The 27,974-nt window shown below is 37.9% G+C and overlaps 1 protein-coding gene across 1 annotated transcript in view; it reads right to left on the minus strand.

The window, feature by feature from the left end:
• ST6GALNAC3 (ST6 N-acetylgalactosaminide alpha-2,6-sialyltransferase 3) overlaps nucleotides 1–27,974 on the minus strand; it is a 554,316-nt gene that overhangs the window by 297,123 nt on the left and 229,219 nt on the right. Inside the window, 1 exon segment of the mRNA NM_001133820.1 lies at nucleotides 17,279–17,473. Within this exon segment, the coding sequence (NP_001127292.1) occupies nucleotides 17,279–17,473 (195 nt within the window).

Consider the following 27,974-nt stretch of genomic DNA (forward strand, 5'->3'; position numbering starts at 1 on the left):
TAAGCCACAGAAAGCATCCACTTCTTTCTCAGTATTTTTTTCCATTACCCATTAACAAATAATCTTTCTTAAGATATCAAACTATGCCGGTTGTTCATCTCCCCCTAGTGGTCGGGGGACACCACTGCCTATCTGAGTGACTAAACATTCATTGGCCATCTTACCAGGATCGCATTCTAAAGAAATGGCAGTAGTCTTACATCATTATCACAGGTATGCTAGATATTGTCTATTGGAACCCAGTATTCATTTTTACCTTCCTCTATGCTCTTCTGCCATCTTACACAGCAGAGGCTGGCAATCTAACACCTACATTTCCCAGACATTCTTGCCTCTATGGTCTTGGATACCACAGGCAAAAGCCTGTGGAATGCACTGTGAAGATTTGAAATACAAGGGGAGATGTGATCAATATTCCTGCTGGGATCAATATTCCTGCAGCAATTATGTCTAAAGGGTGGCCTCTGTCAATTTTGAGGTTTTGCAGCATTTTCACTGACTAAGACACCAGATTTTGGATATGGAAAGACTGACACTTGCAGCAGCCTCCTGTAGTTATCTGACCTTGAATAAATTACTTAACTTCCCTGTCCCTTAGATTATTCATTTCTAAATGGTGGAATAATAATGGTATCTATTACATAGGGTTGCTTTGAAGACTAAGTGAATATCTGGCAAGAAGATGTTAGCTATTACTGCTGCTGCATATAAACCACTTAGAAGAATGCCTGGCACAGAGACGTGCTCCAGAAGGGTTGGCTAAGATAATGATAATTTGAGACCAACAGGATATAGCTAGCACAGGAAGACATTTGATGTCGGAAGACAGAGGACAGCTGTGTGTCGCTTAACAAATTACTTGGCCTGGCACGGGCTCACGCCTGTAATCCCAGCACTTTGAGAGGCTGAGGTGGGCGGATCATGAGGTGAGGAGTTTGACAGCAGCCTCACCAACATGGTGAAACCCCGTCTCTATTAAAAATGCAAAAATTAGCCAGGCATGATGGTGTGCACCTGTAATCCTTGCTACTCAGGAGGCTGAGGCAGGAGAATCACTTGAACCTAGGAGGCAGAGGTTGCAGTGAGCTGAGATCACGCCACTGCACTCCAGCCTGGGCGACAGAGTGAGGCTCTGTCTCAAGAAAACAAAAAAATTACTTAACACTCCTGTGTTTATTTGTTTAATATTCTCCATTGTTGGGGAATATAGGCTGGGCGTGGTGGCTTACGCTTGTAATCCCAACACTTTGGGAGGCAGGTGAATCAACTGAGGTCAGGAGTTTGAGACCAGCCTGGCCAACATGGTGAAATCACGTCTCTAATGAAAATACAAAAATTAGCTGGGCGCGGTGGTGCATGCTTGTAATCCCAGCTACTTGGGAGGCTGAGGCAGGAGAATCGCTTGAACCTGGGAGATGGAGGTTGCAGTGAGCAGAGATTGCGCCACTGTACCCCAGCCTGGGTGACAGAGCAAGACTCCATCTCAAAAAAAAAAAAAAAAGAGAGAGAGAGAGAATGAAAATGGAGAATATAATCAAAGCCACAAGATTATCTGTTACATGAAATGATGTGTCGACAAACTTTGTAAAACCTAAAGAATGATCCATGTGTTTATAATTATTAGTTATCATTAAAGTGTTAAAAGGACCCATGAGAGAGAGCCGTGACTGCTAAGGAGGTGAAACAGGCAAACTACCACAAAGGAAATGGCCTTTGGACAAGATTTTAAGGAATAGGTAGACTTTTTCTACATGTAGAGATGGCATAAAGAAGCTTGCCAGTTTGAGCTAAGGCATGAAGGTGAGACATTGGATGGCCAATATAGAATATATTATTATTTTTCAAACATCTTTTTTTAGCAGTTATACCACATAAGCTTTGAGAAACAGTTAAGAGAAGGAATTCTAAGTAGAATCTCCTAATTGGCTTCCTGCATAGTTAACATCACTTACAGAGAAAAATGGTTATGGGGGCAGGACGCATTGAAAAGAGGAGGCTCATGGGCATGATTATGTAGCCTGCAAAACTTAGGAGGCATTCTTCTATGTTAAAAGCACAAAAGAAAAAAGAAAGCTTCCTACTAGCCGAGAAATGTCAAGGTGGCTCAGGTGGTGAATATTATTCTGTTGCCATGATGATTCCTGTGTTTTTGTCTGCATAAAAATTTCTGACACAAGCACACCGCTTACTGAAGAGATGAATGCCCTCATGTTAGGTGACTCCACTCCCAACCTCTAGGTAGGATTAACAACAGGCTGAGAGTGGGTTATTTCATGAAAACGAGAATTATAATGATCATGCTGGTTTGGAGAAGCAAATAAGCAAATTGACCGCAGACTTGTGCCCTAAAAAAATAAAAAATAAATTCTGGAGATGATGAGGGCAATTGGAGTCAGTTCATATTCATGTGGCTCCCAGGGATATCAAAGGCAAATCTGCTTCTTTGAAGTAGGTGTTCAAGAAAGAAACACAAGGGCTATTTGGCACATAGCTCAGCACCTAAAACTTTACCTCATTTTTATCCTCAGTAGATTTCTGACAAATGATGTCAATTTCCACCTAATTCAAAATCGAGAGCATATATTACCATATCCCCTAGTTCTTTAATTTGGGAAAATCAACATTTTCACTCTGAAAGTCTGTACTGAATACATCGTGTCCAAAAGCTCATATTATTTCAAGAGCACAAGGTTAAAAAAGCTCAGTACAAGCAGGTATGAAACATACTTATCAACCACACTGCTTTTAAAATGGGGCTTGAGTAACTCATAAAAGAGCACTATTTTGAAAAACGTAGGTAGAGAAATATGAGGTCAATTCATCAGCAAGATGACAAAAAACGGTGGTGTTGTGGCTGTTACTCCTATCAGCACCATAGAGTAAAAAGTCAGGCTTCACTTTTGTACTTGATCCAGATGTGGACTGCAGCAAGATAATCAGTTTAACAGCAGCTCATGTCAGAAAGTAAAAATCTCAACTCCTCTACTTCTCATTCGTGAAGTTCCCCAATTCAACAAAAACAATCAAGATTAAATCACATATGAGAGTTATAGGCAGGTGACTCCTGAACAAAGGAAGTAAGGCCAGTCTGAAGAATAATGTATCAGCATATTGGATGTCCTTTCTGTGTACTTGATTATGTGACTAAAACCTGGGGCTTTGGAGTCAGGGTCAAATATCAGTCCTGCCACTTTAAGCATGTGTGACTTTGGGTGAGTTGTATTACCTATTCTAGCCTCAACTGCCTCTTCTTTTATATGGGATAATAATTTTGTATAACCCAAAGAATATTTCTGAGAAATATTCAAATTCAACAATTCTTTAAAAGAATTATACATTGTGATGGTTTATTTTATGTGTCAGCTTGACTGCATCATAGTACCCAAATATTTGGTCAAACATTATTCTGGGCCAGGCACGGGGGTTCACGCCTGTAATCCCAACCCTTTGAGAGGCTGAAGAGTGCAGATCACTTGAGGTCAGGAGTTTGAGACCAGCTTGGCCAACATGGTGAAACCCTGTTTCTACTAAAAATACAAAAATTAGCCAGGCATGGTGGCAGGTGCCTGTAATCCCAGCTACTCAGGAAGCTGAGGCAGGAGAATTGCTTCAACCCACGAGGTGGAGGTTGCAGTGAGCCAAGATTGCACCACTGCACTCCCGCCCGGGAGACACAGTGAAGCTGCTTCTCAAAATGGGATGCTCTGTGAAGATATTTTGTAGATGAGATTAACATTTATGTCAGTAGACTCTGAGTAAATCAGATTATCCTTCATAAACTGGACAGGCCTTATCCAATCAGTTGAAGGCTTTAATAGAACAAAGACTGGTGTGCCTGAGCAAAGAGGAATTCTGCCAGCAGATCGCCTTTGGAGTCAAACTGCAAATCTTTCTGAGGCTCCAGCCTACAGGCTTACCCCCACAATCTCATGAGGCAATTCTTTAAAATATCTCTTTCTCAATATCTCTCTCTACACACACACACACACACACACATATGCATATATACATATACATCCTGTCGGTCCTCTTTCTCTAGAGAACCATGACTAATATACACACTATGAAAAAAAAAAGAAATTAATTGGCAATGGTGGTTCAAAATAAGAAAATACAATCTTCAGAAGTTCCAAAAGAAAAATCATCCAGCCATTTCAATAGATGCCAGGAAGTCATTTGATAAAAACTCAACACACATAGGCATTATTTTAGAAAAATAATTTTAAAAACATTTGAATTCTTCCTTAATATGGTAAAGAAAACTAGGTCAGGTCAGCTTTACACTAAGTGAACAAACATTAGAAGTACTGTCTTCAAAAATCTTACAGTATTGTTTACTATTGTTTGATAAGCTCTAGTCAATGCAATCAATATTGAAAAGAAATGAGAAAAAGATTATTTAAAAACATTGAGATTGCATACCTAAACAATGCAAAAAAAAAACAAAAACCCCAAAACTTCCAGAACTTAATTAGAAGAGTTCAGTATAGCAACCAAATGCAGGAAAACATACATAAAATTAATAGTATTTTTGCATGCCAAAATAGCTACACATATCATTTTAAGAGCTGGCACTCAAGATAAGAAAAATACAAAATATACATGAATAACAGTTTAGCAAACATTTTTTAAGCTCCTACTAGATACCATAGGAAGTCTACTTGAAATGTACATTCATGGTCTTTTTTAGCAAATTACTTAACAATTACTTGTGTAGATAAGATCTTAGTAGAAAAGGCAATTGTTCTAATAGTGTCTGTTTTCAAGTTAACATTTAATGCAATTCCCATAAATATTCCACCAGAATGGTGAATGAAATTATTTTTGGCAAATAGTCACTCTCTCTACTCTCACCTTCATAGGAGGAGTATACTTCCCACTCCATTGATGTTGGACTTGCCCATGTAACTTGACTTGACCTCATGGTGGGTGAAGTGCACTTTACTCCCCCTTCATTTTGGGCCTCCCTTTGATCAATGGGATGTTAACAGATGTGAGGCCACCAGAAGCTTGCAATGTCCTTTCAAGATTGAACTTAGTCTTTTGTGCTTTTTCCACCATGAGAAGAATATGCCCCAGGTGGCTCAATGGTCATTGGTGAAGAGAGACACATGAAACAGACCAGGACCCAACTTGCAGCTTTGGAACTAAGCACAGCTGATCTCAGCCCGGATGGCAACTGGTCCACAAAAACATGAGCAAGAATAAACAATTGTTTAAGCCACTGAGTTTGGGTGATTTGTTACACAGCATTATTATGCAAATAGTTTTCTGACACACCCAAGATTTCCCATCTACTTAATAAAATGATGCTGAAATTCATATAGAAGTGAATTTATTAAAGATTTCTGAAAAAAGATGAGCAAAAAGAAGTACATCTAATACTACAAGCAACAATTACATAAAAATAGTATTTACCAAAAAACGTTGATCAATGAAACAAAATAAAGAGCACAAAAAGACCAAATATATAAATATATATATATTTGTGTGTATGTATACCAATGGTAGCAATAATATAATAATAGTAATAATAATTGTAAAAATAATTATTTGTGACAATTACTAGATTGTCAGAGCTCACAGGACAATATTTTCAGCATGTCTACCATTCCGGGGGCATGCTGGAAATATTGTCCTGTGAGCTCTGGGAAAGATACCTGAAAGATAGCTAACTTTCTTCAATCCAATAAATATCATTAAACACTATTGGAAAGAAAGAGTTATTGGCAAAATACAACACCATACCAAACCACCAAAAAGTTATTTATTTTACTTTTCTTCCTAAGAATATCACAAATAATTTACCTTGCAAAAAACTTGGGCTGCATTGCAATAGAAAAAACTGTTATAGTGTGTAAGCATAGATGAAAGAGATTAGAAAGCCACACTGACTTGCACAGCTACTCCTGGGGAATCTTTGAAGAACTTGTACTTCTTAAAGAGGACAGGAATTATTTCTAGAATACTCACTATTTTCCCTGCCAAAATATTTATTGTATTAAATACAGACTATTAAAACAGTGATGTATTCACAATGCATGTATCTTATACATCCCTGCCCTACGGAGCTAGACTAGCATATTTCAAATTTTTTCAATTCACCTCCTCCTATGGTCTTCTCCATCTCAGTCAATGACAATTCCAACCTTCCAGATGCACAGGTCAAAAACCTAAATACCTTTTTGAAAAGCAAACCTTCCTGTGTCCAAGTGTTCTCATTGTTCAATTCCCACCTATGAGTGAGAACATGTGGTGTTTGGCACATGTATACATATGTAACAAACCTGCACGTTGTGCACATGTACCCTAGAACTTAAAGTATAATAAAAAATATATATATATAAGTGAAAAATTAAAAAAATGAAAATGCAATAATAAAAAAAGCAAACATTATATTTTGGAATAGTTTCAGATTTATTTAAAAATTGAGAAGATAGAATAGTTACCATATAGCCCACACCCAGTTTCTCCATTATCAACATCTCATATAGTATAATACATTTGTTACAATTAATTATTATTAACTCAAGTCCATGCTTTATTCATACTTAGTTTTGATCTAATGTCTTTTTTTCTGTTCAGGAGCCCATCCAGGATACCACATTGCATTTAGTTGTCATGTTTCCTTAGGACACTCTTGGCTGTGGGGGTTTCTCAGACTTTCCTTGTTTTTGATAACCTTAACAGCTTAGAGGAGTTGTCATCATGTGTTCTGTAGAACGTCCCTCAATATTTATTTGTCTGATATTTATCTCATGATTAAACAGGCTTATGGGATTTGGGGAAGATGGCCTCAGTGGTAAAGTGTCGGTTTCCGCACATCATACCAAGGGTACATACTACCAACACCATTTGTCACTATTGATGTTAACCTTGATCACTTAGCTGAAATAGTGTTTGTCAGCCTTTCCACCATAGTTACTATTTATTCCCCCTTCCATATTGTAGTCCTTTTAAGGGAGTCACTAGGAGAAACCCACATTTAAGGAATGGGAGAATATTCACTTTTTAAAATATTCCAAACAATATATTTATCTAGACACTTTAAATCCTATTTTTTAAATGATAGTGAAAGTTCTAGAGTGTTTCACAGATATACATTGCTTAAAAAACACTTCTTCAGCCAGGCATGGTGGCTCACGCCTGTAATCCCAGCACTCTGGGAGTCCAAGGCGGTCAGATCAGGCTCAGGAGTTCGAGACCAGCTTGGGCAACATGGTGAAACCCTGTCTTTACTAAAACACAAAAATTAAGCTGGGCATGGTGGTGCACATCTGTTGTCCCAACTACTCGGGAGGCTGAGGCATGAGAATCACTTGAGCCCGGGAGGTAGAGGTCGTAGTTAGCCAAGATCACACCACTGCACTCCAGCTTGGGCTACAGAATGAGACTCCATCTCAAAAAAAAAAAAAAAAAAAAAATCCTAGTAATAAATACAATATATGCTCATTGTAGAAAATTTGGAAAACATGTTTTTTAAAAAAATTCTAAAATTTACAACCCAGATATAGACCATCACAGTTAATATTTTGAAGTATTATCTCCAAACTTTCTTTCTATGACTACCTTTAAAGAGTTAAAATAATCTTTCACATGTTATTCTACCTTCCTTATTAGCATTTAACATTATGAAAAAAAATTTATTTATTCCTAGGCAAAAAGTGTTTCCTTTTTTACAATTTCAGAGCCTAGCACAGTGCGTTGCATGTAGTAAATTCAACAAATGGGATCCCATTAACTTACTGACTTCATGAATTGGCAGACACTCTGTGAAACCATTTAAAGGAATTTGTTGACTAGGATAATCTTAGGTTCTTGTTTTGCCACACAGGACAATGAAAGACACTAGCATAGAATCAATACTTTGGGGGCCTTGAAAAATTAGTTAAGTCAGTAAAATAGTATGTACTCCGTAAGAGCTAAAAGAGAAAATGGCACATAAAATACTTAACACAGTGACTGTCATTTAACCTAACCACTGAAGTATTACAATTTTATTTATTTATTTCTAGTCATTATATTCAATTATTTTTCAGAGATATTTTATTTTTGCTAGAACTTTGCTTCCCATGTATTTTATTCATTCTTAATCATTTTTATAGTCTGTGTTTGACAGAGGCCCACAATCCCTTATCCAAAATCATTTGAACCAGGTATACTTCGGGATTCGTAAATGTTCATATTTGAAGAAGACAACAGAGCAAATACACAAATACACATATTATGAAACACCACAGCAGGGTATTTCTAGAGGTAATTTTTGTATTTTTACAAAATACAAAATTTTTGGGCGTGGTGGCAGGCACCTGTAATCCCAGCTACTCGGGAGGCTGAGGCAGGAGAATCGCTTGAGCCCAGGAGGTGGAGGTTGCAGTGAGCCAAGATCGGGCCACTGAACTCCAGCCTAAGTGACAGAGCGAGACTCCATCTCAATAAATGAATAAATAAATAATCTATTTATTAGATACTTGGCAAATGCCTATTAGTCAGATGACTCAGTTAACCAGGCATACTATTTCCCAAACTTGCGGTGGGGGGCGGGGGGCGGATAACATTTGATATAAAAGCATATAGTTATTTTTGAAATAAAATATTCTGTAATGGCTATCTTTCTTTTGTGAATAAGCCTTTGTAAGGCTACTCTGAAAAATGAGAACTCACAATTTGATGCCATCTACTTAGTGACAAATTACCTTTTAGACATTAAATATAACTGTTTAATTGAAATTACTTGAATGTTCACTATTCTTAAGAACAGTGAAATGAATCTCTTGTGTAAGATGGTTACTCAGCCATCATCATTACAGGCTGCAATGCAAACACCTTCTAGGTAGTATTGTTCCAGGATACTCCTAACTTGGGTCCATGTTGTTCTCTTCTTTGGTGAACCCCAATTTTAACACTTCTTTAAATTACAGTTCATTGCTGATCCTTAGCACAATGTCTGGAACAGAATAAGCACTTGTTAAAATATTTGGTATTTCGTTAATACCAACTGCCATTTGATGAAAGGTTTTTGCACTAGTCACTCCGCCAGGCCATCAGCTTGAGAAGAGCTATAGAAAAACTCTCTACATCAGGACATGAATTCTATCAACTTTTTCAACCCTCAAATCAAGGTATTTGTGACAGATACACTGTTTTGTTTTCCTTTGTTTGTCACAAATGAGGTAATTTGATATTTGAATTTCTAATAGGCCCCTTTCAAGTGCGTTAACAGGATAGTTGGCAAATGGGGACTTTTCTACCTAAGGCTCTGTAATAAATAAAATTGCGGTATATCTTCCTGAGGAACCAATTACTACATTAAAACCTATGATAATAATGGATTTTTCATCAATAAAAAATGTGATTTGTAAAGTGAAAATCAATCTAGTTTGACTGCTGATGCCTCACAGCAATAGAGAAATTTTCATCTAACAATTATAATAAAACTATATGATTTATCAGTTGAGTATGACTAGCAATTCAGTTAGTAATCAATCTTGTCCAGCCATTTTCTGGCATTATAACCTTGGGAAATTGACCTTCATTTTTCTACCACAAAAGGATAAGCTAGTTTACTAAGCAATATGCACCTAAGCAGAAAGATAGACAGTGTTCACCCCTTGCAGACACCTGAACTGACTGATGGATGTGACTTGTGTTTGGCCCCCCAGCAGGTTTGAGAGTGCAGATTTGGAAAGACCACTCCTCTCCTCCTTCAGATGGCACCTTGTTTAAAGATGAGTTACTGAACATTTGGTGGTGGTGGCTGTAAAATAACTACAATATATCAGCTAGGACTTTTTTGGTTGCAAGTGACAAAAACAGTTCAAACCAGCAAAAGTAAAAAGAAGACAAATATATTGGCTTATACACCCAAACCATGGGGGATGGGAGGGGAGGCTGCCTTCTAGAATTGAACTCAGGACCTGAAGTGTTGTCTGGGTCTTCACATTAGCCTTGCAACTTGTTTCTGCTTCTCTCAGTGTCTTTGTCTCATTCTCTCTTGGGAACACAGCTACTGACATCCAGAGAATCACATCCCAACAGTTTTACCACCAGAGAAAAGGGGGCCTTTCCTGCCAGTGTGTCCCAGAAAAACATAATAAAATTTGAGAAGGCTTCAGAATGGCTCATCTTGGGCCATGTGCCCACCTCTCAATCAATCACTTGATTGACCAATCACTAGCCTGACTTTTCTGCTCACGCTTGTGGTCAAAAGGAAGGGCCACCTTCTCTAATAAAGGAAAGGTGGAGAGTAGACAACCACAAGAGGCACAATATACACCTACCTGACTACATATATATATATATATATATATATATAACGGTGTGTGTGTGTGTGTATACCATTTTACACCATTTACACATCATTTTACATACCATTTTAATGTATAACATAGTACTTTGTATATATTCTATGTATGTTTGTATTTAAGCAGCTAGAACTTGATCTGTGAACATGCATGTATATGTTGCATGCATGCATACATGTATGTATTTTCCATACACTCGTATATACTGATTCATAACTATGAAGGGATATATATATTGCATGTATGTATTACCCCTATGTCTAAATAGGAGTGTGGTCTTTCCATAATCCCACTCATATTCCTAGATCATAATTACCCAATGAATACATTTTCTATCTTCTTCTATATTCCAGAGTAAGTTCCAGCCAGGTTGACCTATGTATTACCTGTACATGTGCCTGACTTCCTGCTCTGGAAGTCAGAGGATCGCAGAGACCTGGGCAGTACTTCAGGGGCCCCTTGGAAATGGGGAGTTGTGTCCATGTCAGGGGTACACAGAGAGAAGCATTATTAGAAGTGACCCCCCTACATAGTATGCAGGGCAGTAGGACCAAGGTAAGAGCACTCCAAGACTAAATAACCAGCCAAACAAAAAGAAAAGCCACACGATTAGGACTAAAGGTGTTGAATCCAGAGAAAGGTATGAAATGGATCCACCAAGTGTGAGGCAATGATGATTACCAGCATAGACATTAGGGGCTTACTGTAGCTTTCCATGTAGTGTCCTTGGCCTACTGGGAGTCACAGGGGCTGAAGGAAAATGCACAATACATATTCTGAACCTTTGCTTTTTTACCCAACCCTGCTTTGTCTTCTTCCTCTGTCCCATCCAAATCCTTCTCCAAAGCACATGTCTCACCTCTCCCACAAAAGCTTCCTGGAATTATTCCAACCCACAGTGGCATCTGTCCTTCTCATCTGGCACTCAATCATAGATTGTCTTTAGATACGGTCATTGATTGAAAGTTGCTATTTCACAACCAGACTGAGAAACATAGTCATCTTTTCTCCACTCAAAAAACATATCCTTTCATACTTGAGAAAAATGATAAATTATCCTTAAAATGACAAATCCAATATGCACATGTCAAATTCATTTGGGAGTAAGAGCATGGCACAGACATGGTGGTAGGGGTGGGGCTGTCAGAACAAAGGATGAAATCAATGAGGAGGGTGGTAAAAAGTCACAAAGTTTTGATTTATTATATGCTAATTTAGCTGTTTCCTTTTCTATAACATTTAATACTCAAATTTTATTTTGCTTTACGATTACATAAATGGGAATGTTCGGATTTTAATTAACAATTAAATGGATCAGTTTTAAACTTTTGGAACATACATTTGCATATAATTGCTCTCAATATACTTATGTAAAACCCAAAGCCTCTATTACCAAATATAGAAAACCTATTCATGTCGGCTTTAGTTACATGTGTACATTTATTTAAATGTGTGGAGTGTGTGCTTTTATCGCCAAGAAAGTCAGCTCTCTTCCTTAATTGTTACTATAACCATAATTTGGGAAATTCTATTGCAACATCAATATGTTATGCACATCTTTAATTAGGCTAGTGTGGCCTGTCTGTCACAGCAACTGATCCTAAATATTCCTATTTAGTCTACTTGAGGTTTCAAAACGTTCTCATTTTTTAAAGAGGCATACTTCAGGCTCATTAAATTGTCGAGTAAGTCAGTATGCAGCCCTGCACTTGCTTCCTGTGTTCTGGCAATCTTGCACCTCTCCACTTGGCACATTTCAGGCACCCAGGAAAAGGGCACTCTTCCCCAAATACCAGAAATCCTCTGTAGCCCCAGCATCTTAAGGGGAAGATCCTATCAGGTCTAAGGAAGACATGTGTCACCCTCACTGATTCCCAGAAAGATCTGGCCTTGGCATCCTATTGATCACCCAAGCTGGATCCTTTCATCTAGCAGTAAATGCAAATAAACTGCAGGCTGCTTGCTCTGAGCAATGTCTTCACACCAGGTCACACAACAAAAAAGACAACACAATGACTCAGTCCATCATAGGCAACTACAAATAGAACCTAGCTTGAAGTTCATTTTCTCCTTTTTCCCAAAAATCTGCCATGATCTCAACAGGAGAAAGCAAGATTACCTTGAACCAAACCCTGGACTACCTTAGTCCTTTATACCTTCTCTGTCTGCTATAACTGATAATTTAAAATAAATAGTATTTGTTTCAAGGGGAAAATAGGGTTTTAGGATATTGTCAAGCACGTTTCTGTTTTTAATTTTTTTCTGGAAAAATACACGGGTGACATATACTTTTTACCATATCCAAAGCCAGTTGATAATACAGTAATTCTGCCATAATGCTATAGGTGGAATCTCCACATTGTCATTTTTAAAATGGGGGATTGCATTATAGACACAGTAATGATGCAGCAGGGAGGTGAGGGCAGGGTCTGTTGCAAAATCTAAATCACTCCTGATCCAAGCTTTGGTTTGAAATCATGGTTGCTATCAGATTAAACATGTGTTGATGAGAAATTTGGGGCTCTGTGGCCAGTGAAGACTTTCAGAATTTCAGCACTCACCCAGTTAGTTGGCACTTATTTTTCTTCCCTGCTTCTCAAGACTTCCCCTCCCCCATAGAAAAGAACCTTAGCTTACACTCGTTGAGAAAGTGAAGGGGAGACTGGGTAAAGAGTTAAAGCCAATCACCAACTCTGTTATATTTAGATCATCATTATTACAGTGGGAGGAATATTTTGATCTTTCTATTTAACCCCTTTATAATAGTCATCACAGTTTTCACATGCTCTTTTTTTATGGATCTATATCAGGGAAAAAAATAAACAGCTTGAAATAGAAGCAAAACCACATCTCTCCTGTGTTCCTTTTATTTTAATTTTTGTATTTCCCCTGGGAACAGATTATTAAAAAAAACACACATTAATTGATAAAATGAAGCAGAGCTTAAACTGGGTATAATTTACTATATGTGGGGCCTTCAGGGCAGGCTGTCATAGATTCACAAACCATCTATATTTTCACTTGTGCCAATCCAAAGGGACCAGAGTCATCTATTTTTAAAACATAACTAAAGAATCAGATTTTGCTCCTAAGCAACCCTACACTCCACAGTGTCCACTAGATGTTTGACCTAATTCTGCTGCCTCCCACTCCAATTTTCTTTAGACAGTAGTAAAGAGACATTCTTTCTTGTAATCATTTTAGCTCATAAAATCTATGACTAGTTACAGCAACTTCTGGCCAAGCTAAAGCATCAGGCAGTAAATCTGTCATCAACAGCCATGGTGTTTGCAGATGCTCTAGGTCTGGAAATCACTGCTGGCATGACTGCATATTTAAAAAAATACTAAGAAGTTTAGTAATTTCCAGAAACCATATGCATTTAAGGGGAAAGTTTTCTGAGAAAACTTTAAGGGCCAAGATCTTGAAATAAATAGAGCAGCTTGGTGATCACCTGACTCAGTTCAGCTAAGCCTATTGAGCTTCTCAGAATTAGAATAGAATGAATAGGGACTTAGTGTGTGATAATCTCTGAAGCATGGTTTTGTGGTCACTATTTAAGCTATTTGCCCTAGAACACTGAACTCACCACCTATCATTTCAGCTATATTACTTTGGCTCTTGAAGGCTTTATCATACTGTGTCTCTTATTTAATGTGACCATTTCTGCAACGGATTGCACCTGAGGACATTATGGTGAGAACAAATGGACAATCATTTGGGAGTAAGAGCATGGCACAGACATGGTGGTGGGGTGGGACTGTCAGAACAAAGGATGAAATCAATGAGTAGGTGGTAAAAAGTCACAAAGTTTTTATTTCCTCCCAATTTAGCCTAGAACTACTTGAATTCAGGAGAAAATCTGTCATTCCCTTTGAGTGTTCTAATATTTTCAACTTTCATGCAAAATTTTCTGCTCTATCACCTGCATTCATGTTGCAATATGGGGTCTATCATGCATAGACCAGAATTAGAGAAATAAGTTGCCTATGTGTCTGTTAGTCTTTATATAAAATCAAATTGCCTATTCCAAATATTCCTAGTTTGCTTTAGATAGCTTAATATCCCATTGCTTCTTTTTAGTTATTTCCTGCTGCTGAATTAGGTGAATTGCTTTGTATGATTCCTTGCCCATGGTAAATGGTAAATAAACATCCTTCCTGGGATCAGAATGTATTTTGAATTTTTTAATAAAATAGATATACAAGTCCAAAAACCATAAATTTATACTTAATAAATGGACTGTGAACATCTGTGTAACCTCCAACAGGATCAAGAGATAGTATATTGCTAAATCCCCAGAAACCCATTCTGATCACAAGCTGCCCACCTCTCAGAGGTAACCGCTAGACTCCCTTTCATGATAATAATTTCCTTGCTTTTTCTTTTCCTTTTTTAGTTTACCATTGTATATGTCCCTAAGCAACATTATTTAGTTTTGTCTCTTCTTGTGACCCATAAATGGAATCACATTGTGTACTTCCCTTTATCTTCCATGTGGTCACATATACTTGCAGTTTCTTCATCGTCATTGCTGTATGGTATTCCAGTGTATGTGACACGACTTTAATTCATTCTCCTACTCATCAATATTTAGGTATATTCTAGGTTCTTGCTACTAGGAAAAATGCTGCTACATGTTCTGTCCATGTCTTCCAGTGCACGGGTTCATGAGCACCTCTAGTGTAGATATCCACAAGTAGAAATGCTTGGGCATGCAGCACGTAAATCTTCAACTTTGCTCAATACAACAGTGGAGCTGTTTTTTCCAAAGTGGGTATTACAATTTTTACTCCCACTCAAGTATACAACAGTATCTGTTGTTCCACATCCTCGTCAACACTTGGTATTGTCAGACTTCTTAATTTTTTGCCAATCTGGCATTTCGTGTATATTAGTATCTCCTTGTGATTTTTACATTTTTTTCTCATTGTGGTTTTAATTTGTAAAACCATGATTACTAATGAGATTGAGAACCCCTATATGTGTTTATTCCCCCAAGTCCAGGATCTTTAAAATGTACATATAAATTCTGGTACTCTGGACTTTGATAATTTGATGTTATTCATACTGAACACTTTATGCCATACTGGAAAGTACAGAGAAAGCAAAAGCAATTCATTCATTGAATAGCAATTTGGAGCTGGGAACCTCATATGCTTCGACTGATTTTATCCTCAAAATAATTTTGCTAGGCTGATGTTGTTATCCTTATTTTGCAAATAAGGAAATTGAGGCTCTGAGGTTAAGGAAGTTACCCAAAAGCAAATACACTGCTTAAGTTCGTTAAATGTTAGAACTGACTCTCAAACCATGCCTGTGTGCTTCCAAAGCCCAAATTCTTTCCAGTAACTATGTTTTCTCCTAAGAAATAACCTTTGCAAGAGCAAAATAATATTCAATATTCTTTTGTAAAATCATTGTATTAAAAACTACATCAAAATAATTTCAAAGATAGCCCAGTTAATAGAACTAATTAAATAACTGCATCCATAGGTCAGTTTTTCCTTTCACACTCCAAAATCAAATTCATTAATATTTAAAGAAATGAAAGGGTCTTTGATATTTGATGGGATTTCCCATATGAGAATACTCTGTGAGACATTTTAGTCACATGTTTCATTTTCAGCCTGTGACAGGCACTTGTGAATTGATTAACACCATACAGTAGAGTTATAGAATATTAAATGATAGCCAGAAATAAAAGTAACAAAAGACGAGGGTGAGAAAAACTCTCCTCAAAGAGATACATTTTTATATAGGTAATCAATTTATTAGGACACTCAACAAATTCAAGCAATAGGCACTTCAAAAAAATTAATTTAAAACCAATTAGAGGATAAACATCAAAGACCCTAAGAATTTATGTGTTATTAATGGTGCTTTTTTCAACTATAAAATTCTAATAAAGGCCTGTAAATCCTGCAGATACAGAAACAATTTTCGAAGAATCAAATTAACCAGAAGCAATGACTCAGATATGAGATTGCCTACAAAAGGGGGTAGACCAAGCTTAGCATCCTCCCAGAATGCTAAGAATAACTCTCAGGACAGGAGTAGCATTCCATGCATGACTCTACCCTCGAGTATCTTTACAAAATGACCTTTCGATGGGAGCTGATCCAAGACTCTCCCTAGTAATGTAGACACACTGGTAGCTTGTACCTTTGTTACTAACAATTTCAAACAGGCTTGGACTTTGTGTCTCTGAATATTAAACTCACATTCATCCAACTCCATAGAAATGAATAGTGAAAACAATTTTATTAAGCACTTCTATACACGTCACATATTTTGTGAGGCTCATTATTTTTATTTTACTTTATGAGACAAATGCTCGCTTGCAAAAGTGCTAGCATAGCGTGCACTTTCTAATTGTCAATATACCTCCATCCTCTCCTGTACTACCAATTGGCTACAAAGATTTAAAGGTTCTGTGATTATAGGATTTACACGATTTTAAGCCCTTTAAATTTGAAAACTCTTTAAATCCCATTATCTCTGCAGCCACTGCGAATTTTAAAATCAGCTTGGCCTTTTCTAGCTCCAGGTCTAAGGATTACAGAGTTTTAAGGAGTATAAATGCATTTTTGAAGTTCTATAAAGAGCTCTCCCCAACCAGTTGACCTACAGGAAATCAAGCCAGCCAGTTCTCCAGCTGGTAACTGCTGATCAGAGCTTCCAAATGGAGAGATATGTATGTTGTGCCACAAACCACCAGGAAAACAAGTAATTGCTTCCTTGACTCCATATGAAGCCAGTGAATCAGAAGATTTAATGTAGGAGGGGTGGCAGATTTAGACATTTGTCAGTAAATGTCTAAGAATAATAAGACAGAAGACGTTGTCAGGGACCCAAGCAAGCTCTCCGGGGCAGAGAGAGTAAGTTCAGTGAGTTGGAAGCCCTCTGGCTCCTAAAGAAAAGCCGTTACCATGGATACTCTCCAACTGCTAGGTAACCCTCTGGGATCTTACCTCTTGTGTCTTCACATTTATGTATCCATAGTGAGTTCGAATGGGCCGCCTGTATGTGTAGGAGAATGGTATCCACTTTGTACCAGGTTGTCCAAAGCAGTTTAGTAGCAATGGGAAATTCACTTCATTTACAAGACGCACAACCAGCAGGAAAAGGAACGCTGCTATGAAGCTCACAGCAATCACAGACTTTCTCTACAAAACATTAAAAAAAAAAAAAAAAAAAAAAGAAGAATGAATGACTTTCAACCAAAGGCAGTCACAGAAGGAGATTCCTTTATTCCTCTCTTTTTCTTTCATAGGGGTCGAAGGATTCTGTCATTCAGCATATTTTACCTGGAAATGGAAAATAATTATTTGGTGACCAAATTGTCCTAGTGTGCTGGGCTGCTGAGAGCAAGCAGAGCTGCTTTCTTGAACTCTTCCACCCTTCCTTATCTCACTATATTCCTTGTAAACTCCTATTCAGTTTGCAAAACCCAAATCAGACATTTCCAATGACAGGAAACCTTTTCTAATTGCTCAATCTCCTCCTCACCACCATGCTTTGACCCCCAACCTATCCACTCTAACAGAGGTAAAGTCCCATCACTCCCATACTTTAAAGACACTTCTATTGTTGTACTTTTTCACTGTGTAATTATTTATGTGATTTTCCTACATGGATTTGTGAGTTCTTAGAGAACTGGAATGTACTGTGTCATCTTGATCTCTGTTTCAGGCTCTTAACATGGCAGCTTACGTACTACAGGCATTCAAAGAACGTTTGAGTGAAACAAATGAATGAATAAATAAATGAATGAATGGATGTTCATATTCTTGTAGACACAGTATCATTATCACTCATTCTTCTGTTTCTGTATCTAGCACCCTGTATGAGTAGGAAACTCTGCCTGTGCTATAGGATTTGCAAAAGTAAGATTCAAAATACTAACAAGAGAAAAAAAAAGTTATGCCAAGCAGCAGAACATTCGTCTAAACGTACTGCCATGGAAGAAAAGCAGGAACAACTGCATCTGATTGAGACAAGAGAAAGCAAAATTGAGCTTGATAAAACGCATGTGTTTTAATTGACAGACATGTGTGAACAGAGCTTTCCAGAGAGAGGAAACAGCACGCAGACAAGAATACATAGAGTTACTCATAGGCGTACAGTAGTTTGTCTTACTGGAGCACAAAGAAGGAGAAAAAGCTAGAAACACAAATGATAACTTTATGCTGAATTGCCTCAGATATCAAGCTAATACATCTATACTGAGTTTGCCAGGTGATGGGAAGCCAAAAGAAATTTTGTTTTGTTAAAGGGGACAGTTGGCCACATAAATGTCTTCTTCTGAGAAGTGTCTGTTCATATCCTTTGCCCACTTTTTGATGGGGCTGTTTTTTTTTTTTTTTTTGTAAATTTGTTTAAGTTCTTCGTAGATTCTGGATATTAGCTCTTTGTCAAATGGATAGATTGCAAAAATTTTCTACCATTCTATAGGTTGCCTATTCACTCTGATGATAGTTTCTTTTGCTGTGCAGAAGCTCTTTACTTTAATTATATCCCATTTGTCTATTTTGGCTTTTGTTGCCATTGCTTTTGGTATTTCAGTCATGAAGTCTTTGCCCATGCCTATGTCCTGAATGATACTGCCTAGGTTTTCTTCTAGGGTTTTTATGGTTTTAGGTCTTACGTTAAAGTCTTTAATCCACCTTAATTTTTGTATAAGGTGTAAGGAAGGGGTCCAGTTTCAGTTTTCTGCATATGGGTAGCCAATTTTCCCAACACCATTTGTTAAGTAGGGAATCCTTTCCCCATTGCTTGTTTTTGTCAGGTTTGTCAAAGATCAGATGGTTGTAGATGTGTGGCATTATTTCTGAGGCCTCTGTTCTGTTCCATTTGTCTATATATCTGTTTTGGCTGAAGCCAACAAACATATGAAAAAAAGGCCATCATCACTATTCATTAGAGAAGTGCAAATCAAAACCACAGTGAGATACCATCTCACACCAGTTAGAATGGTGATCATTAAAAAGTCAGGAAACAACAGATGCTGGAGAGGACATGCAGAAATAGGAATGCTTTTACACTGTTGGTGGGAGTGTAAATTAGTTCAACCATTGTGGAAGACAATGTGGCGATTCCTCAAGAATCTAGAACCAGAAATACCATTTGACCCAGCAATCCCATTACTGGGTATATAACCAAAGGATTATAAGTCATTCTGCTATAAACACACATGCACACATATGTTTATTGCAGCACCATTCACAATAGCAAAGACTTGGAACCTACCCAAATGCCCATCAATGATAGACTGGATAAAGAAAATGTGGCACATACACATTATGGAATACTACACAGCCATAAAAAAGGATGAGTTCATGTCCTTTGCAGGAACATGGATGAAGCTGGAAACCATCATTCTCAGCAAACTAACATGGGAACAGAAAACCAAACCCCACATGTTCTCACTCATAAGTGGGAGTTGAACAATGAGAACACATGGACACAGGGAGGGGAACATCACACACCGGGGCCTGTCGGGGAGTGGGGGGCTAGGAGAGGGAGAGCATTAGGACAAATACCTTATGTAGGTGATGGGTTGATGGGTGCAGCAAACCACCGTGGCACATGTATACCTATGTAACAAACCTGTACGTTCACACATGTATCCCAGAACTGAAAGTATAATTTTTAAAAAAGGAAAAAAGGCGGGGGGGAAGTTATGAGTTATAATCAAACATCAGTGTTTAAGATGCTTTGGAGCAGGGAGAGAGTATAGGTAGGCAGTGATTAGTTAGGAGGCTATCCCAATTGCCTAGGACAGAGGTAATGAGGGATGAAAACTAGGGCAGAAGAAGAAGAAATAACAAGGTGGAGAAAGATGTGAGAAACTTGATATAGGTGGGAGAAATAGAACTTGGGCTACTGACAGGACAGAAGCAGCTGATGGAAAATTCAGAGATTCCTCAGATTTGGGGTCCATGTGACAGCAATATTATGGGTCATGTCAGGAGAAACCAGAGTTGTCAGAGCAGGAACTGACATAAGATAGTAAAAAGATAAAGCCCTTGGCTTTCTAGTTTCCAGCGACTGTCAAGGAGTCAGGTGGAAGTAAGTCTAGAGCAAGAAGGAGGACTGCTGAAGCCGTGAAGTGCAGGGTAAAGACACAATAAAATATTCTTTCATGTAGTTGGGCTGGGCCCCCTGATTCTTCTTCCAACTTAAGGAAAGCCACATAACTGTCTGAGAAAGACCAAAATGTTTATTGTTGTTGCATTTTCAGCTTACCACTACCAGGTAGAATTAGTTCTTTTTGCTCTTCGCAGACTCTCCCAGGGAAGTCAAGAAACCTGAAGGCAGTTCCTGTATCCTCCCAGGGCCAGGGTCACAGCCTCTGTATGGGCAGTGGAACCAGCCCCCAGGAGTCAGAGATACCCAAAGGCAGCCTTGCTTCTTGCTCACCTCCCATAATTTGGAAAAGCCCCAGCCCTCTGTCTCACCAGCCTAATTTTCCAATCACCTGAAATTCCCTTGAGCTCTGCCTCCTCAACACCCCTTATCTCACCACTAACTACCACAGCCTTACCTCATTTAACCTTCTAATCATGAAAAACTGTTTTAATTTGCTCCTCTGTGGAATCATTATGTCCACAACATTGCAATGTGTCAAGGTAACAGTTTAATGAAGTGATGGATCTTACAAGTTTAAAGGGACATAGACCAGAACAGATGGCTAAATAAAAGCAAAGAGGCCAGTCACTCATTAAGTAAACAGGTAAGAACTTTTTCTTAATTGTCATTTGGTAGCTTGTTGCAAAATAGCAGCTTGCTTTGAAGGAGACCCAGATGGGATTTGTGCTTTTGTTTATTCAGAGCCCAGCACAGCTCTCTGGTTCTCTTGGTTGCTACATTGCATTGCATGGCTGGGGGTTTGGGGACAAAGATGTGGATAGCCTTTCTGAATCCACTGTTGTGTGCAGCAACACATACATAATGCATACATGAGAGAAAAATAAGTCAACCATTTTGAGAGACATTTCAAAACAGGATGAAATAGCAGTTGTAAAACCCTGCTCCCTGGCAACCCATGTCTGCCTCTCATGTTCTATCAAAGGGAACCAAGTAATGAGCACAGAGAGGGTGAAGGGAGCAACCAGAGAGCAGAAGCCAGACACTCTCTCCTCTGTGTGCCACTGGGAGTGGTATTCTGCGGTGGACAGAGGTTCCTTCTGCAGCTCAGGCCCCCAGCTCAGTTTCTGTTACATTGCCCGGGTTTGATTCTTTGCCTTTCTTCTTGTTTAGCATGAAAGTGTTCTCATAGTGCTAGTATGAAACCACTCTGAAATTCCACTAGAAAAGGCATACCTTCAAGTACACTGAGTGCTCCAGATGACAAGTACAACAGAATACAATGCACATGTGCCTTCTTCTAGTAGTCACTTACACCAGATCATGACCTCAAGCTTCAGCAACTACAATGAAAACTATGGATGAGACAGAAGCCTACACATCGCTGAATGCAATGAGAATGTGTGTGTGTCGTAGGGATGTGGGAGGTGGGGAAGTGAACAAAGTACTAATAGGCATGATATACATGCATGTGTCACATGTATATCATGCAATACATACTAAAGAATTTACATCTTCAAGCCACAATTGCTCATTGAGTCCATACTCTGTGTAGACTTGGCTAGGTGCTGAAAAAACTGAAATAAAACCATAAAAGACACACCATGCTTCCAAAGAGTCACAACTTAGTGCAGCTGGCCAGTAAATAGAACACTATAATACCAGGTGTCAAATGATGGTAATAGGGGTATGCACAGGGTGCTGTGGGAGGCCAGAGGAAGGGTGAATATAGGAGGAACAGTTCAGGGAATGTTTGTCTGGGGTGGTGATATTCCAACAGAGTCCTGAGGACCACGGGGGCCTCACCAAGAGAAGATGTGAAGGGCGTTCCAGGCAGAGGTATTAACAGTTTGAAAGGCCATTAATTTGGTCAGAAACCTTCAAGTCATTTGGTCAGAAGAATACATAGACTCTAAGTGGTAGGAGATGATGCTAGACAGAGTTAAAATCATAAAACAAAAGATAATAAGCCAAATAAATGAAGTTGGATGCAATCAACTGTCCCATCTACCCTACATTAGGATAATGAAAGGATAAATGTATATAAAAGTGCAATGTTTTGTAATTCTAAAATATTCTCCACTTTCCAAACGAGTAAAAATGTATCAATCACTTCATTTTATTTGAATTACCGTTTAACACACCACAATGCCTTGTTTCAAGTTGTTTGACTTATTCCATCAATAAATGTATTCAATCTATGGCTTGTTCTAGTAACTGTTTTGAGTCCATCAACACTTAGCAAATTAGAAGACTCTACCTGTTTACACATGTGTTCTACATCTAATGATTTATTTATGGAAGTGATTGCTGCTGCCTTTATTGAAGTAGTCAGAACATCTTTTAGATTTAACAACCACCAATTAGATTAAACAACAGTAAGTACATGTCAGTTTATAATGTATGACACTCGGCTCAACAAATTTTTCATACTGCAAAAAAATGGCATATATGCAATATAAACAGTCATTCTCCTAAGATCAGAAGCATAAATATTAAGTGATACAATGGGTGGAAAATGCAGAACACAGTACCAGGCACATAATGAGCTCTCGAGAAACAAAAGCTATTATGATATAACTACTGATTGTTACAGCCTCAGTGAACACTAGCCAGTGTTGAGCACTGGTCAGACCATATGAAATGCATAAGAACTAGAGATATTTTTTTTCTTAAATATTCCAAGCAGCTGCAAACCCTTGAACTGTTCAGTGTAACTTATCCATATAAGTTCTGAGAAAATGTCACTGTGCCCAAATAGATCTGATGAATTGCTTTAGGGAAAGCTTTCTCCTTCTTTGTTCTTCATTTTGGGCAAGTCTGAAGGGGCCTTTAACAGCTGAGACATTTAGAATTTAATCCCCTCTGTGCTGCAAAAATATGCATCAAAAATGTGGCATTCTAGCTGCTTGCTCTTTAGAGTGGGAATATCATTTATCAGACTTCACAGCAGAAATACCTATTCCAAAATAAAATCCACAGAGAATCCATTATTTTGGGAGAGAACACAAGTGCAAAGATCTGGACCTAGCAAATTTGCAATCTATATTAATATGTATATGTTTTTATTATTTCTACTGTAGAAGTAATCTTTAACCTCAAAATAAAATCTTTAACTTTTAATCCAGTCTATTGCCAGATGTTTTTGTTTTCTTTTTCCTAAATTATAACCAATGGTATAAAGTTGTGTTTTTTATTTAAATATTGTTTAATGACCAAGTATTCACTAGTGTGAAAAGGCATATGCTTTTGTTCACATGCTGTCATTTATTCAATAATAAATATTAAAGACAATGTCAACTGTGTTATGTGTATCAGTGCTCAGTCACTTCACACAATGATGAGTCCCTACCCATTGCTTCTTTGTGATTTTATCAAATGCTAATTCTTCTCCCACATAAAAAGTTGTCTCATCAATATGTTATAGTTCTATTTTGCGCCACTGACCAAGTTCCAAATCTAATTCTCTCTAAATGCAATAAAGCTTCTTTCCATTTGCACGAAGTTGAAGTAGCAAAGCACAGATTATATAAATAAAACCTTCATTCATTTTATTTCATCGTTGAATCAAAAATCTGGGTGTCTCCTGCTTATTAAACTATAGTGAACTCTAGGAAAAACCCCACTAATTTGTTAGGGGTATGGGTAAGTAAAGATGGCCCGAGGCTCCCATGTTCTCATAATCAGAACTAACCCTTTGGATTAAATTTATATGTGTCTATCTGTCCAGCCACACTGAGAGACGTTGCTTTCTGGGCTCTTCATTCTATGTACTCAATATTAGTCTTCAGCTCTATCTTGTGAAAATTCTTGCTTTCTTTCTTCTCTATAAAGGGAGATACACTGAATCAATATGCTAAAGAGACTGAATGAGATAAACTTGTTTTTCATAATTTTACAAAATGAAACAAACTCAGTGAATATAGCCATGATTATTTTTATGTTATGTTGTAGCAGTTTAAAAATCCAGTCAGGCCAGAAAAACCTAAATCTACTCCCCGTATAAAATGAGAAAATGTGCAGGCATGTTAAAAACTCAATGAGTTTTTTTTATTATAATTTAAGAATAGGTGTTAGAAAGTTCAATGTAACCTCTTATCATGTCATCTGATTCATTCATAATGTTCATGTTAACTTGAACTTCTCAATAATGTCTGCACACACAAAAAAAAACTCCTTTGGGAAAAAAGTTCCTCAGGAAATGTTGCCACCTATAATTTTTCTCTAGGACTGGCTTTTTGCACAGAAGAATTTATTACAGTGGTACCCATGAAAACTCTATTGCCTTGATTTTTGTTTGTTGGATTTGTAGTTCTTACTGGACTATAACCATGTCTGAAGGTGACATACTGACATGTGCTCTAAATTCTTAAAGTAGATTACCATGTTGAAGGCGTCCTATTACTTTTGAACTTTTTTTTAACCACCAACATTTTGTTGTTTAGTTGTGTCTTTGTTGAATAAAAGGGTCATTGGATTGTGGAGCTGAAAGAGGAAGACATACCCATTCCATCAGGTTGGTTCCTATAAACTACCTACAATAAGAGTCTATACAATTGACTGACAAAGGGTACCTAGTGTTCTCTAGCAGAAGTGGAAAAATAATCGCTTTATTTTCCCTGAGTGCTAACCAAGTGTACCCTGTAATTGTCTTTTTAATACCGGGAATAAAGCCAGAGTTGGGCAAAATGAATTAAATTTGTCCACAAATTGCTGATTTCAAAGTAAATGTAATTATCATGCTTCACACCAGCCTCTTAATTTTCCATACGAATTAGGTATTTTGGTTACTGACAAACTATTCAAAATCTACCTAAGGCTGGTACCAGTTTTTAAAATTTCTGAACCAGTTATATGAGAATGTTCCCATTAGTATGAATAACAATTAACAACTTAGTTAATTCACACACTAGAACACGAGCTCTAGAGGCAGAATATCAGAGTTCAAGTCATCTTTACCATTTTCTCAATCTATGACTTTGGGCAGTCACTTCATCTCACTATGCCTCTATTTCTTTGTCTGGAAAATTGAGATTATATAAATAATTCTCTAACTGATAACACTCATTAAACTTTATCCTCTGTTAAGACTATGATGATTATTCATGCACTTACACTATATCTGGACTATATTCTCCTAGTAAGAGAAAAAAGGCCAATCTGAAAGTAATAATTGCTGGGTTTTGTACTGATAATTTAATATCTGCTAGTGATACCTGATGAAGTAGTCCATGTTTGCTCTTGATATTGTCTTTCCTGAAAGAGTCTTCACCACTTCCCAAACATTGGCCACATCACCTCCAGACTGAGTTTTCCAAAATCAAACCTGATCCTGTCTATCCTACATTTAGATCCCTCTGGACTCTATGGTGTAAGTGCAGACCCTTGGTATGATATACAAGACTTTCCATAATCACATCTCTTCTTGCCTCTCTAGTTCCACTCCTTCTGCCCTATTCAAAGCCTACACTCAATATATTTCTTTTACTATATCACATCTTCTTCATTAGGCTCCCGGATTCTGTCATGCTGTTCATTATCCCAAAGTGATCTTCTTTGAAATTCACATTACTACTCTTTTCTTGATGATATCAATGATTCTAGCACCCACTATGTTGCCTAAGGCTGCCTTTCTTAAGTTCAGATATGGACTTGACCCATCAGGACTTTCCATCATTTTATTACCCTGAAGTGACTTGTTTTTCCATCAAATCCTACTACTTATGGGAAGAAATGTTCTCCAATCCACCTGTTGCCCTCACTCAGATCCCACCTCTGTGCCCCGGGCATTCTGTTGAGGAAAGGGAGGTGCTAACTAACCAGGAACAATGACGGTAATCAGAACAGGTGCTTTTGTTTAATTCTCAGCTGCCTTATAGGCTTCATTGGTTGTATGTGGCTTCTGCGAACTTCTGCTTGTCATCTTTTCACTCCAAACAAAATGAGTTTATCTCTTAGAGTCCATTCTTACCTCCAAGGTGTTCAGGACACAGAAGCAGAGCATAAGTGTAAATTCTGGTGGCCCTGGTGCCATTAAGGAGGAAGTCCTGCCAGAGCCATCCCGACAATGATGAAAATGACTACGATGATAATGACATCAGCTGGAATCTCTTATTTTTCTGTGAACCTACATGACCTTACATTAAATGGCATTTATCCTCACATCTCACATGCATCTCTCTGTAACAAGTGAAGTGAGAAGGGAAGTTTCTTCTCCCATCTCTCCCTTTCCTGTCCTCCATGTTTCAAGCTGGACTTGTCAGTCTTCTCCAAAGCCCCTTTGCTATCCACTTACTGTGACCTTGTTCATACTGCTCCTCCTGGCCCCCTTGCTGTATTCTACCATCCTCATCTCTGCAAGTTCCAATATAACTTGCTCAAGGAGTATTTCCCCCCATAAAGCCTTTATTCCTCCTTGGCTTCTAGTTCATGGATAAGGGTGGGGTGGGATGGGGTGGATGGAGAAAGAAGATGGAGGAAAGAGGAAAGAAGGAGAGTGGAGAGAGAAAGGAAGGGAGGGAAGGAGAGAAAGATTCCCCCTTAATTTTGTCTTTGAAAATTTCTTGAGGACATGAACAATACCTGAGAAATATATCTCATAAGGCAGTATCAAGCACAATGTCTTTAACTTATAAAATATTCAGTAAATATTTGTAGAAGAAATGAAAGAATGAAGGAGAGAAAGAAGGAAGGACAGAGGGATTAAATGCTTTTTTTCTAAATATAAGTCCTAAATTATTTCAAAAGTTTCAGATTCAGATTATTATAAAAATATGTTTTTCCATAAAAGAAAAAAGGCAATTTTCTTTTTTTTTCTTAATTCATCTCACTTTAAGATTTCTGTGTAGATTTGAGGTGAATGTGGTGGGAAGGTGAGGAAGAGGGTTAGGATGTGAAATATAAAGAGAAGTGAGAAAAATTAAAACATTTGTTAAACTGGACTTTTTACTACGAAATTGCTTTGAAGTTCCTGATAGAACTTGTAAATCTGAATGGTGATAAACTAGTAAACCTGCTTGGAGCAACATTTTTTATATGGCACATAATGAAAAGGCTTACAAGAATCCATATTTTTTAGATAATCAACTCTTGTCTGAGATTGACAACACTTAAAGCTAGAATCCTATATCATGGAATGAGAAATAGATAACAAAAGAGTATCCTATTCTTCTGATAAGGACAATGGCCTATTTTTTAGTGGAAGGGACACGCAACAGCTCACTATGTACTCAGCAAGTATCAGGCATTATGCCAAGTACTTTACAAAGCTAAAAGTGGATTCTCACTAGGGGTGTACCTGTAGACTCAGGTGGTCAAGTTACACTAATGAGGCAAGAGAATCGGGTCTGGAGGCATGGAACCTAAGGCCGTTTCACGCTGACTTCCTAGGAATAAATTGAAAGAAAAACCCTAACTTTCCACTGGCTAGGTAACAAAAGGACCAGAGACCACTCCCTTTGCAAAACCCCACCTTTTCTAGGTGGCAGATTGAAAATGGAAAGTATCTCTGATTGGTTGCTTTTTGCAGCCAATCAGATGCTTGCATAGGAGTGTGACCTATGAAACTTCACTTCAGCC

Source organism: Pongo abelii, chromosome 1 (assembly GCF_028885655.2).
Source record: "Pongo abelii isolate AG06213 chromosome 1, NHGRI_mPonAbe1-v2.0_pri, whole genome shotgun sequence".
Taxonomy (NCBI): domain Eukaryota; kingdom Metazoa; phylum Chordata; class Mammalia; order Primates; family Hominidae; genus Pongo; species Pongo abelii.